This window comes from Dicentrarchus labrax, unplaced genomic scaffold (genome assembly GCF_905237075.1).
Source record: "Dicentrarchus labrax unplaced genomic scaffold, dlabrax2021, whole genome shotgun sequence".
NCBI classification, from domain to species: Eukaryota; Metazoa; Chordata; class Actinopteri; family Moronidae; genus Dicentrarchus; species Dicentrarchus labrax.
Genome location: NW_026136715.1, coordinates 6,158,943 through 6,172,742, shown reverse-complemented (window position 1 = coordinate 6,172,742; position 13,800 = coordinate 6,158,943). Strand labels below are relative to the sequence as shown.

The following is a 13,800-nucleotide window of genomic DNA, read 5'->3' as shown; positions in this document are numbered from 1 at the left end:
AGAAATACTTTCATGCTGTTAGGCCCTAAACACAGAATATGATATACCACACAAATAGGTCACATTCGTTTTCCTCTTATTGTAAAAGCCTCCATCTTTTGAGCTAATAGCATAATCATTTCACTCAGCTGCATAAATTGTTAATGAATTAAATGGGATTCTATTTGCAACATAAGACTTGACGAAAACCACTGAATAAAGCCACTCATTTTCATTTTCATGCCAGTGACTCTTTGTGTTAATTCACCACAAAGCCACTAGAGGTCACCATGCTACTGATGTACGGACACCTGCTGAATGCAGCGTGCAACACAGTCTTCTTCATAATGTCATATCTGACAAAAAACATTCTCATTTCACATATAGCTGAGGCAGAGTATTCCCCCTCCTCTCACATGAACTGTACGGCAGCTTTTATGGTAAGTCTGTTTTCAGTATGTTTTTCTTTATCATGATACTGTTTTTTTCATCCTCATCTCTCTTTAAAGCCTACTTAGTAAACTTAGAAACTGAACAGCCAACCCACTAAACAAATTACAGTAAGTACATACATTTGAATTTGACCAAAATGGCAGAGTTTACTTAGTATAGTATTTCATCCCAACTACTGTGAGTTTGTTTTAACCACAACAAATCACTACTGTGGGGATACAGTAGGCATAAATGGGTTGCTGGCTCAGAACATCAGGATTCTCACACACCCTCTTTCTTTACCACTCCTTCTGTCTCTGCCTCCATCCCTACCCACTTCCCTCCTCCACTCCTCTTGTGGGTCCTGAATGTTGTCCAACAGGCTAGACAGCCTGCCCTACACTCTGAACAGCTGTGTGTGCCTGTATATGCATACATGTGTGGCCCACTATTTGTGGGTGTTTCCCTCTCAGTCTGTCTGTGACATTGTCATACATATAACCACCCGGGTGACTTTAGGACCCAGTGAGAGACACACAGGGGGCGCGGCAAACTTTTTAATCTGACCACAGAACCTGTTAGCTTACTCTTGCTTCCTCTAAGACAGCTCACACGTTCCCTTACAATAGTTCCTTGATGTCAGAGTTGCAATAGAGAAGTGCTCTGTGCAGTAGAAGCGCACAGCCCTGAACACGAGCCTTGGCGACTCTAATCCATGAAAGGTGGACAAGGACCTTTGTGTCCTGATATGCCTGTAAAAGGTGCCCTATCCCAGGCAGTGAGCCAGTCATGGAGCATCAAGCCTGGATACTGAGGAGCTTCCTGGCTCAGCTTGTGAGACAGGAGGCTGTGGACGAGGAGGCACCCAATGGCATTGCTGGGGAGTTTACGGTAAGTGTTTTGTTCCTCTTGTTGAAGTACTGTTGTGAGTTGTAATGTAGTTGAAGCCTCCACATAGAAGACTCATTTCTCCTGTCGCTTTCATTATCACATAATTCGAAACCATGTCAAAACTGGTATGTTTGTATATACTGAATCAACTGTCAGTAAGCACAATGAGAAGGAAAGTTTTCCAGACGTCCAAATTTCATCATGTTCATCATGTTCAGGGAAGTAACACAGTGCTGTTGTGATAATGTCTTCAACGCCACTTTTGTGCTTCCTCTTTGCACCGATGCTTGTCACTGAAGTAACATGAATGAGGAAGACCCATATCCAAATGCATTATAACATCTAACAACTAGCAAACAGTACTCAATCAGTCTATCATTTGTTCATTTATCATTTAGTAGTCTTGTATATATACAACAACGACACACACACACACACACACACACACACACACACCACACACACACCTAAAGGCACACACGCACATATATATATGCTTGAAAAACTCTTCCTTAGAAGTCTCAAGCCTCAGGGTGACATCATCTGTGGGCCGCTGCCATGGTGATGAGTGACAGGCCAGAGCCCGAGGACAGCACCGTGTGTTTCACATGCTGTCCCTCTGGTGTCATGCTGCTGCTACCGACCCCCCCCCACCACCACTCCAGAGCAAGGGGTCTGTTGCATCACTTCCTTTGTGAACAAAAAGCACTCTGTGGTGTTAGCAGTGCAGATGGTCTGCGAGGCCTTTAGCAGACTGTTTGGAGCTGCAAGAACTGCCCTGAACAAAAAGACCAGTGTCTTAACAAATCCTGTCAGCATGGACGTGTCATGACTTAACTCTGAGTGTCAAGCCTTCCGCACAGTAAATTCCGGATGGAAATCCTTTCAGTTTGTAAGACATCGTGTCAGTTTTTGTAAAGTGAGTCACAGATTCTGGTCATTCGGGGTTGAATCACATAAAAAATGACCATGTGTGACCATTGTGCAATTGGTCACATGAAATTGGCCCCCTCTTTTTCCCAACTCTCTTGTAAGATTGAAAACATATTTTAAAATTACAAATGTGCCATAACTATCGTATATATGTGTCACAGCAGTAAGGTGGGGATAAATACAGTTAAGCTAGCTGTGACCTGAAAGCATTTGACCTAAAGAAACAATTCCCAAATATCCTGAGGCTCATATAATTTTCATACTACTGGTCTTGCATTGAAAATGAATTACTGTAAAACTTGGTTTTGCTCATTCAAAATTCAAAAACTTGACTACATTCCTGCATTAGCAAGAAACATCAGACTACATTACACCCTATAAAAATGTTGTATTAAATACACATGTGCACATCATTTTTTAATTATAATGTGAGGGAATCTATAACAGCAGCAGCACCATAAAATAAGGTTTTGAAGTTGAACCTCTCTGACACATATTTTGTAAAGGTATGTGGTAGGAATACATTTCTTTCTCTCTTGTTTTTCAGAGGTTGAAAAGCCAGTCAACTAAGTACCGCACTGACAAGACCTACCCCAGCAAGACAGCAGAAAAACAGGATAACGTCAAGAAGAACCGATACAAGGACATTGTTCCCTGTAAGCTTTGCTCACGGCATATTCATGAAAATTTTGGTTTGTCATTTATATTCCTGCACAAGATTATAAGAAGAAATCTGCATCAGGGTAGTAAAGATTGTGTCAGATAATATATCTAATAATAATAAGATAATAATAAGGAACCATAACTTTGACTTCTATATACTCATACCTCTGACACATTAATGCTGAAAATGATCGTAGATGGATCAAAGAATCTTACGAGTCTACAGTAACATGGGACTGCATGATATTTAGACGCAAATACATAAACACTATGATGCAGATGACCTGAAAATTATGCAATGTTATATTTATGAGCTAAAAAAAAAGTATACTAGGTTGATAATGCAGTATAGTGTAACTGTTTTGATGAATAATATTTGATTAATTTTGGAAATCACTATATGTTCTTACATTTCTTAACATTTGACAGTGTGGATCATGTCTAGTATTAATAAATACTAATGCATCTTTTGCCATTAGGGTGTGAAAAGGTACAGCATAGTCGAAGACCCCTGAGTTGTGCAACATTAAAATTTATAATTACATTTTTCCTTTCAGTTGACCACAGCAGGGTAAAGCTCACTCTCACCACAGCTAAAAATGACACAGACTACATCAACGCCAGTTTCATCAAGGTAAATTAACAGTGCCCTTGTGAAGAGAATCTTTTTTTATTGACATAAATTGCATCTGAAGTATATTTCCATTTGTGTAACTAATGTGGTTTGTGCAACATCCTCTGACTATAAGCTACGTTTTATCTTCAGGGAGTGTCAGGTTCCAGGGCCTACATTGCTACTCAGGGTCCTCTGCCTCACACAGTACTGGACTTCTTCAGGATGCTTTGGGAGTACGACATCAAGGTATGACCTGGACACAACAAGGTGTTTTAAGACATAATGTTGCTCTCTAAAAAACTATTAATGTGCTTTAGTGATCAAAAATGACTGGCTACATAGACTGGCCTTTTTGAACTCCCCCACCCCTATGTAAAGATATGGTCATGTTATATTTTGGTACATTGTAATTTGTATTGTTATGTTTGGCCTTAGATCGTAGTGATGGCCTGTCGGGAGTTTGAAATGGGAAAGGTAACTACTGTTTTTTTTTGCATTTCCATATTCTACTTTTTTTTCTCAACAGTCAAACTGTGTTGCATACATATAGATGTATAGTTTGTATTTCATCAAAGTTTGTAAGATGGTTTAGAACTGTGTGAAAAGTAAAATGTGAAAGAAATTGCGCTTTCTTTGCTTTTTTTGTAGAAAAAGTGTGAGCGCTACTGGCCACAGAAGCAGGAGCAGCCATTTGTTTGTGAGCCTTTTACAGTTTACTGTGTGAGTACTTTTATTCTCACAAGTCACACTTCCTACTTTGACCGGTTCCTAGAACAGTTCCATAACATATGCTGACTTAATTTCACACTATCTTCACATGACACCTGTGTCATGCAACACTTACCTTTTTTTAAACAGCACGAATAAGTACTCAGCTTAAAGATGCACTGCTGGCGGTTCTTTTTGCAGGATTCTGAGGAAGCTAAAGGAGATTATCTGACAAGGACATTGCGGGTGACTTATCGCAATGTAAGTAGTGTTTATACTCTGACTGTGAGAAAAACAGTTGAGGTAATTCTCCTGAGACAACCAAGAGATTATCAGATAGCATGTTATTAGCTGCTACAAAGACTAGAAGCAGTTGTTGAAATCTCAAAACTAATGTGGTCATATTTGACATCTTTGAGACACAACGTCTACTAAAATTATTTTATTTATTTAACTCTTCAGCTATCACAGTGACATAGTAAAAAGCCAGATGATTATGTTTGACTTGATCTGATATATGACCTTATTAAATGTGTTCTGGAAAGAGACTTGCATTATAATTGTCTACTATGCTTTTATTTATCCAGTGTAGCCGAACTTTGAAACAGCTGCACTATGTCAACTGGCCAGATCACGGTGTACCAGACTCCATCCCTCCCATTCTGGAAATGTTAAATGAGATGCGCTCCTATCAAGTCCATGATGACGTCCCCATTTGCATCCACTGCAGGTCAGGATTCCTTATGGAACTTAATTCTGCTTAAGAAAAAAAATCTTGATTCATCTATGATGAATAATTTTAGGCCTGTTTTAGCCTGCTTGCAGTATATAAACAATTCAATATATTTAATAATAATTTGATAATATTATTCATGAAAAATATCATTCTGGCAGTGGTCATAGAACATTAACCGCCTTAGTAAAAATCCTAATTGACCTCAGAGAAAGTGCTGATAAGGGTTATGTGTATCTCCTGGTCCTCCTCGGTTTGACACAATTGATCATACTGTACTGACAAAAGCATTTAGTTGCATTTTCTAGAAGGGTTTTAGACACGTTCCACACTCATTTAACTGTAAGAGAGTTTCTTGTCAATGCTGATAAATGTGTTTAAAATATTATAATGTCTATTAGTAGCATATATGTACTTCTACTTGAGTAAAGAATGTGTGTGCTTTTGCCACCTCTGCAAATGGGTGTAAAATTTCATAGCTATGTATGCAACACACCATTGTATCTATATGCCGCGCCTAACAATCTCAACAGTCTAAATAGTTTGATTGCTTAAAGAGTATTATAACTTCAAATGTGGGTATAATATATTATAGATTATGACTTACATTTACAGAAATGTCACTTTGTCACTAAGACCAAATTCTTTACCCTTAGAAATATAGAAAATCAGACCATATCTTGGACTTTCTGATGAAAAGAAATGGATTTATGCTTTTGGTCGTATCTTTATTGCAGTGCTGTTTTAACTGGACTACCCAAGTAATCAGTGAATAGACTTCAGTTTGCGCCAGCGCCATGCCAGAGTCTTAACTAAACTAATAATTGGCAGCACATTAGCAGTGTTTCAGTGGCTCCCTCTCTCTTTTAAAGCATGTTTAAAAATGACATCAGTAGTTTACAAGGCTCGGAATTTTTTAGTACCTTCAGACTTAGGAGGTAACCGCCTACACATGAAAAAAACATAGTGAAATTCATATTTTTGAATTTTGCTTTAAGGAAGTTTCTTGTTACCACACTTATTTTATTGAAATATTTTATTTTCTACTCAGGTTTTGTACCAAATTATTTGTTTACCATCTTTTAATTTATTTGTTTTAAACATTTTCATGCAAATGTGTGTAAAGCATTTTGAGCTGCAGATCATGTACTGTATGAAATGTGCTATTACAAATTAAGTGTACAATGATTATTATAATTACTGGATGGACAGGGCTTGCTTTGTTGCAGTATCAGGAGATGAACTGTAACGATACATTTCTCTATTCAGTTCTAAGGTGTTATAACTTGAATCGAAACCTTTGGTTTTGATTGTTTAGTTACTATGGGAACATATTGCCTGTGGGCAACATGTATATGTCCCCTGCTTTCGGCCTTAGAGGTTAGGTACCTCCTCCCTTTTCTTTAAGACAGGAAGTGTGCGTAGGTGGGTAGCCAACGACCCACTAGGTTTAAGTGTTTGTGTGTGCATTTCCCCTCAGTTTTTCCAGCACTTACACTCTGGCTCATAAAACCCACATCTACTGTTTAACTGAAACTCAGCTGGGGTGTGAATTGGTGCAAAAAAGTGACATTGGATATTTTTTGTGTGCACAAATATACATCAATTTGTAGGGGTAGGGAATAGGACCCATGTGAGGTTCACTGCAAGATAAGATAAGCGTAGTTTATGATAATTATAGTGTGGTTTATGAAAATATGTACAAAAAGGAAATGTATTTCTCAAAAATGGATGGACCTTTAAATTAGTCAGTTACTTTTTATTTTATTTTAAATAAATATATGTTATTTGAAAGTATATTGAAGTACATATAATGCTGCAACAGAATTTTCTTTTGGTTTTGCATGTGTTTACCTTTATATTTATATGTATATACACACACATATATATTTATATAACTAATAAAATACCATAGAAAAATGCCCACGTCTTTTGAGAATGACGTGTCAGAAATGGAATGTTGAGTCAGTGGCAGATCCAACCTACACAGCAGGCAGTCACTCCACCTCTGAGTGATATCACCACTAGACAGCTGTTTGAAAAAAATACAGTCAGACACAAAGCCAGCCACAAAATGTGATTTTCTTCCTCGACGCACACAGGAAAAGGGCATAATTTCACAAACTTCTCTGCAGCCTCAAGAACAGGAGTTGAGTCAACTTCTGTTTCCTGTTTCCTAAAACAGAACTTTATAATGTATCCTTCCCTTGTGGTTTATTGATGACATTATACTATACTCATAGGGGTACTATAGAGGATAATCGTATTGCATTATTAATGACCAAATTCATGGAAACCCAAACAGTATACTGTCAGGTTTTGAGTCAAAGCCTCTTTTATTTATTTATTTATCTTTTCTTTATCTCTGAATTTCACTGACATAGGCATTTTAAAGCTGGTTAAATTAGGGAACTGGAAATGACTATCAGCATTTGTTTAAACCTGCTTATCGGATGGGTGTGGTTTAGGCAATGCAGTTAAATTGGTACCAGAAAATCAAGATAATCATGTCACAGAGTTAGACAATCTGTTGTCTGCCTTCTTCAGCCCCTTTATAACTAACAATTGTTTGACTAATCATATTGAATTGTCCCTAAGCTCCCTGAGCTGGTGGAAATGTGACTTTTTGCTGCTGTGATTGTAGTGCCGGCTGTGGTAGAACAGGAGCCCTGTGTGTCATTGATTATACCTGGAACCTCCTCAAGAACCATGTGAGATATTCCTGCCACAGTACTTTCTGCACATTGTTATTATTATATATATAATATATATATATATTAAGTCTGATTAATTTAATCGGAAAGATCGAATTTGTATTGTGCTTGTTTTTAGAGGATCCCACCAGATTTCAACATCTACGACTTAGTTCAAAACATGAGAACCCAGAGGCCCTCGCTTGTTCAAACCAAGGTATGGTAGTTGTGGTTTCCTCTTCTCTTAACAAAGCATCACATGTAAAAAATCTTCCAACAAGCAGAGCCACATTTCAGGCAATTCTTCATGTCAGATGCTTCCCTCTTTAAAATATGTTTTGAGGATTTGTGTTGATGCCCTCAGGGCCTAACAGAGCAGGTTTTTGTTGTTTAACCTCAGGAACAATATGAGCTGGTCTACAGAACCATCAGGTTACTTTTTGAGAATTATCTCCAGTCCTTGGATGCACAGACCTGCAGCAATAAGGTGAGTGACCAGGAACACTCCATTGTAAATGAGTACATAAAAACACTGGAAATGTACAAATACATGCTCCACCAACACCAACAGACAAGCACAACCACCACAGCCAGCAAAGCAGAAACAACAGCTGTGGCAGACTTTCTTGCGGTTTCGGTTACAATGACATAGAATTCAGTCACATGATCCAAGTGGAAAATAATCAAATCAAAGGCTGGGTGATTGCATACTTCATAATATTGCTCACACCAAGATACTAAATGTTTTCATACATATTTCATATTTGCCAAGCATTAAGGCATTAACATGAAAATGTTTTTCATTTATCAAAAGCTGTTGTGACTCACTATGATCTGTTAAACTGGCCAGGTGACAGTGGTCCCATCTGCTATTACACCTGACACTGAAAGCGAGCACAGCGACCTGAGTGAGGAGTTGGATTTGCTGCCACAACTCCAGCAGCTGCTCGATGAGGAAAGGGATGTTTTACGACAGTACCACGCTCCCTTGCCTTCAGCTCCAGAAAATCTCATTGCCTTGAGGGCCAAGGACACGCACTGGGACCACCAACAATGGGATCTACTCCGTACCTTTCCTGAGGTTATGGCCACCACCCAAGACCTGCAGGAGGGACCCATGAACTCACCCAAACTGGTGTATACCAGCCAGAGAACCCATGCAGTAGAGGAGAGGATACAGGAGAGTGACGACATACCATCACTGAACCCTCCACCCACACCAGCTGTGGCAGCAGCCATTTGTTTGATGGTGGAAGACCCCTACTTTGACACTCCAATGAGCTCCCCTCTTTTAGAGGACGCACCAATGGACTCTGCTGAAGACGACAAACAACAGACAGATAGCCCCATCTTCAGCACCCCCTCAGTGTGTCTGAATGGCGAGACTTTGGAGCTTAACTCTCCTGCCTCAGGTAACATTTATATTTGTGCATGTGTTAGTCTTATAACACAGACAGCAGGGTTGTAGAATTTAATTTTGTAGATATTTCTCTAAACTGATGTGCATTTTGTAGGTACTATTGAAGTTCATACAGATGAAGAGGCACCTCCTCCCTTACCTCAAAGAACCCCTGAATCCTATATTCTGGCTGAGGATGCAGGTAAGTGCTCTTAGTGCAGATGATAGTGCGGGATATAAACCATTAGCTTCTATCAGGCTTACTCATATATTCTTCACTTCCTTTGGTTTATTTTATAAATTCATATTTCACAGTTTCTGATCATCTAATTATTCTGTATACAATAAAGGAAGCACACATGACCTCCCTGTTATATTACACTTGCTAATACAGTATATCCTGGACTTTTAGAGCATATACATGTAACATGTTGGGATTTTGTCATTCAGAGCACTCAGACCCCTGTGAACAGTTAATGGTTATCATTCCACACAATGCTGCTGCTGAGGCTGTCAGGGACTTGCGAGGTGAGCAAATATATAATAATTATTATATTTAAGACAAATATTTAAAACCTGTTATAGCACGCACAGAATGTTTGAATTAACTTTAATAAATGCAATTGAATTAATAGAAATTATTTCTATATTACCAGGCAGTCCCCCCTCACCTGTCCCCCCACTTCCAGAGAGAACCCCACAATCATTTGAGCTGGCTATTGATGAAGGTGACTTCAGAATATCATAAATCCCAATACTTTATGAAATAAAATAAATATATATATATATATATATATATAATAATTGTGAATAGTAGGTTTTACTTTAAAATTAGGTATGAAATTGATTATTGTTGCTTGCCTTTCAGCTCCAGTGGAGCAGAATTTAGAGGTCACACCAGCAGTGAACCTGAACAGAGTAGGAATGTCTTCAGAATGGTTCTGTAACTCAAAGCCAGCTGCCACTGCATCTCAGAATGAAACTAAAACTTGGTCGAGGAGTAAGGTAAGAATTAAGTCTCTGTTGAGTGACGTTCTGCAAGTTTGAAAGATAAACTGAATGATAAATTATATACATTCACATTATTCATGGACAGAATGAGCCAGCATCTGTTTGACAGACACTTGTAGTCAATTGAGAATGTTAATGTGAATGTGTCACCCAAACCATGAATTGTAAAATGGGAGCTGAAATAATAGGAGATTTAAACCTGAAATTTACACCCGAACAGGTTTCTGAAATCATTCTGTATAAACATACTGTACAGTGGGAGCATTACAAATATCACAGCAGCTATGTAACAGCAATATACCTCTCTTTCTTGTAGAGTCTGAGAGCAAAAATGACCTTCACAGGTAAGATATTTATAGTAACACAGTGTTCAGATCTAATGCATATGCCCCAGATGATAATTAAACCAGCTGACTGTTTAATAAATGATAGGATGCAATTATATGACGATTAGTTCAAATTTACTGCTGTAACATTTACACTGTTTTTCACCTGCAAAAAAACCCTCACATTATCTGCAATAACTACATGTGTGATCATTTCAATAGTATTGTATTTTCATGTGACATTTCTAGCACCAGTAACACATCCTGATCTTGATTTAAATACAACTTCAAACCTCCACCCTTTCTGTCCACCTCTGAGCCCACTGACTCCTCTGCTTCCTCAAAGTAAGCCGACCAGACTTGAATTATGATCTAATTTTGATCTTTGCTTTGATATTATCCTTCGCTATCCAAAGCCAAATCCACCAACATTTCTGTTTATGTCATTTGAAGAGAAGGTGTACAAATGTGTAACATTTAGCTGCTGTTGATTATCTTTGGTTGTGCAGCTGAGGAGAGACTGACTCCTCCCCTTCCTGACAGAACCCCCGAGTCCTTTGTCCTTCCCACACCAGAGAGTGAGTTTATCATGGCCTCCTTATAACAGAGACACAAAGTTTAACTCATACAGTACTCATCCTCTAAGTGAAGTTTTCTTTTCCAACAGTTCCAACCGCCCTCTGCCTGCAGCCCTCAGAAACAACACAACCCTTACCAAGGGTAGGCTTGTCATCCGAGTGGGATGGCACCTCTCAGCCTAAGAAATTCCTCGACGTTGTTAAGAGCAGGAGCAAGGTAATGAAAATCAAATAAATCAGAAATTGGGGGTTACAGAGAGCACGCAAAAAAGTAACACTCACTGACTCATAGTGATTAACATACGTTTCCATTTGTTAGGCATTAATATTTCTGCTTTCAATCATTCACACTAGAGTGTTCGAGCTAAAAGTTCAAGACAAGGTAAGCTACTGAAAACTCCTTTCTCTTCTGCTTTCATTTCACGTAACCTGAAATCTCTAAACCGGCTGACTTCTCCGTCGCACTGAGCCCAAGCCTGTTCTTTCCTACTGAAGATTGAATGAAAAATATTTGCTTTCATTTTCAAAAAGGGCTAAATCAGCTCGGCACCGTTGCTTTATCAAATGTTACTAAACAGTGCATTAGTCGGGTTCTATTATCAGTCACAGATTTGGTGCTCTAGTGACTTAACAGCAGCAGGAGGGTGTATGTTTGACTCAGCTTAAACTACATTGCTCATGTTTATCTTGATTAATGAAAATGTCAGTGATGTGGCTCAGTTGTGTTTTTTTTAATAGCTTTTAGAGAACAAAGGAGGTCTTTGGCACAGAGGAATGGGGTCTATCAGGCTAATAATACAATAATACAAATAATACTTTGTAGGAATAATTCATTGTTAGATTCTGTCTTTTCCTTGAATTTGTTGACAGTCCCTTAATGTAGCACTTTAGGTCAGTGAACAAATATGTTTTTGTTGTCTGTAATCTATCACATTCTGCACAGTTGCATTGTGCTTGTTGAGTATACACAACAGCATGCAGGTTAAAATGAGCATCTAGAAGTACATATCTTCACCACTAGGAGGCCTCCTTTACCAAAACAAGATGTGAAGGCTTGCTTAGTAAAATGCCAAGTGTGTTCATAATTAATTTAAAACATTGTTCCTATATTGGGGGTAGTTTATCTTTACGTTTCTACTTCAGAGCCCCTTACTGCAGTTCAGCAGCTCACTATACCTCCTGTGGTCGTGGCTGGAGGAGGAAGTGGTGAGTAGCTTCAAGCATTAAAAGGGGCTGCACACGACACAATGGCCTCTTTCACACATACTGTTATTATTAGACACACGTATGCAGGACCGTGTCATGTGAAAAACATTCAACCACATACATCACACATCTATGGCTGTGGTGATTCCAGTAATAATAATAATCAATTGTTAATTATTTGTTCTTACAAAGCCTTGATGTAGTAAAGTTTGAAAAGGGTTGTCATCTGGGAATTTTGGAAAAGAACATTTTCAGTTTTTTTTGTTTTGTTCCTGCATTCATCAGCACAAGTGGGACAGCATGACTTGAACCACAGGCTCTCTCTGAACACTGAGACATCAGGAAACATATCTGAAAAAAGCAACGAGAAGAGCATGTCTAGAACAAAGGTACGATAAGAGCTACACACCACTAGTTATTAGTTCAAAGGATGTGCAGCCAACTAAATCTGTTTTTCTTTCCTTATTGCAGAGTCTTAAGTTTTTTAGACACAAACAAAAACGTAAGTGATGGTTATTTACATTTCAGCTCAATAAATGCACTAATGTCTATGAGAAAAGAAGGACTAACGTCTAAAAAAAATTCATTCTCAGCTAAAACTGCTCCTCCACCACCTCCCACTCAACCTGGAACACCACCTCCATCACATGGTGCCTCATCTTCACTATTCAAATTTGGTAGGCCTGCATCTATTTTGATGCAACATTCAAATATATTACAATGTTATATACAGTTTTTATGACACCGTCTTCATCTCTCGTAGGATTTGGGAACCGGTTTGGAAAGCCAAAAGGCCCCAGGAGTTATCCACAGACCTGGGTTTGAGATCTCACTGAACGTAAAAACAAATTGGACCTGTTCTTCTAATGATCGGGATACGCCTGGGACCTGGGACTGTTGGAAGTTTATCACAAGTATCCCTTGAAGATACTGCACTGAAGGCTGCTTCTCTTTGTCTCGCACAGCACAGTAGCACCCTCAGCAGAGTACAGGAAGTGCCTTGTTACCAGCTTTGGTGCAAATTTTGAACTGCCCCGTCGAACAACACGGACAGCCACTCGGACCAATGACTTGAAAGAAAAAGTCAGCCTCTAGAATATTTAGTTTGAGGAAGTGAGCAGTCTGCGGTGAGAAGTTTTACACTTCTTGTTTTCATTCTCAAGGCAATGCTGTTAAACTGTTGGCATATGAGGAATATATTTAGTTATGCAAGCATCTGCGAGTTTGTGCTTCTTATATGAAATAAGAAAACGGGTATAACATTGCATTTAGTTCATCAGCATGTCATTTCTTCTGTTATAAAGACAATAGACTTTACATCATTAAGTTAACCATGTTTAGTTTTGTTTCTGAGTCATAATTCAGTAGTTTCTAAAAGGATTATCTTTTAAAAAGGAAGGACCATCAACCTCTTGGACAGAATGTCTTTGGGTACAGAGAACGTAATGCATAGTGAACATGCATCTGATACAAGTGTATAGTTGAACTGTGTTACACTGGTTACACAAAAAAAGTATTTATTAAAAAATATAGGGAATCTATGTATTTTCATTGCATTTTTTTTCCTACATAACAAGACTGAATCTTATTAGTAACAGATCCCTAATGTCTCTAACTGATCACTCAGGAAAC

The 13,800-nt window shown here is 38.5% G+C and overlaps 1 protein-coding gene across 2 annotated transcripts; it reads left to right on the top strand.

Annotated features, from left to right (window-relative positions):
* The first annotated feature begins 972 nt into the window (after positions 1-972).
* Positions 973-13,709, top strand: ptpn22 (protein tyrosine phosphatase non-receptor type 22). 2 transcript variants are annotated; one of them, XM_051426288.1, is made up of 26 exons: positions 973-1,302; positions 2,783-2,891; positions 3,456-3,532; positions 3,665-3,760; positions 3,950-3,988; positions 4,163-4,234; positions 4,424-4,483; positions 4,810-4,952; positions 7,600-7,666; positions 7,788-7,865; positions 8,049-8,135; positions 8,499-9,060; positions 9,163-9,249; positions 9,498-9,575; positions 9,704-9,775; positions 9,916-10,052; positions 10,375-10,402; positions 10,634-10,731; positions 10,887-10,962; positions 11,052-11,179; positions 11,317-11,344; positions 12,106-12,168; positions 12,454-12,557; positions 12,640-12,670; positions 12,762-12,845; positions 12,932-13,709. In XM_051426288.1, the coding sequence occupies exons 1-26, from the start codon at positions 1,201-1,203 to the stop codon at positions 12,991-12,993; spliced, it is 2,568 nt and encodes an 855-aa protein (XP_051282248.1). In that variant the 5' UTR covers positions 973-1,200; the 3' UTR covers positions 12,994-13,709. The 2 variants fall into 2 exon arrangements, with proteins under 2 accessions (XP_051282248.1, XP_051282249.1); XM_051426289.1 differs by having other exon boundaries at positions 984-1,302; positions 10,634-10,729; positions 10,894-10,962.
* Positions 13,710-13,800: the final 91 nt, after the last annotated feature.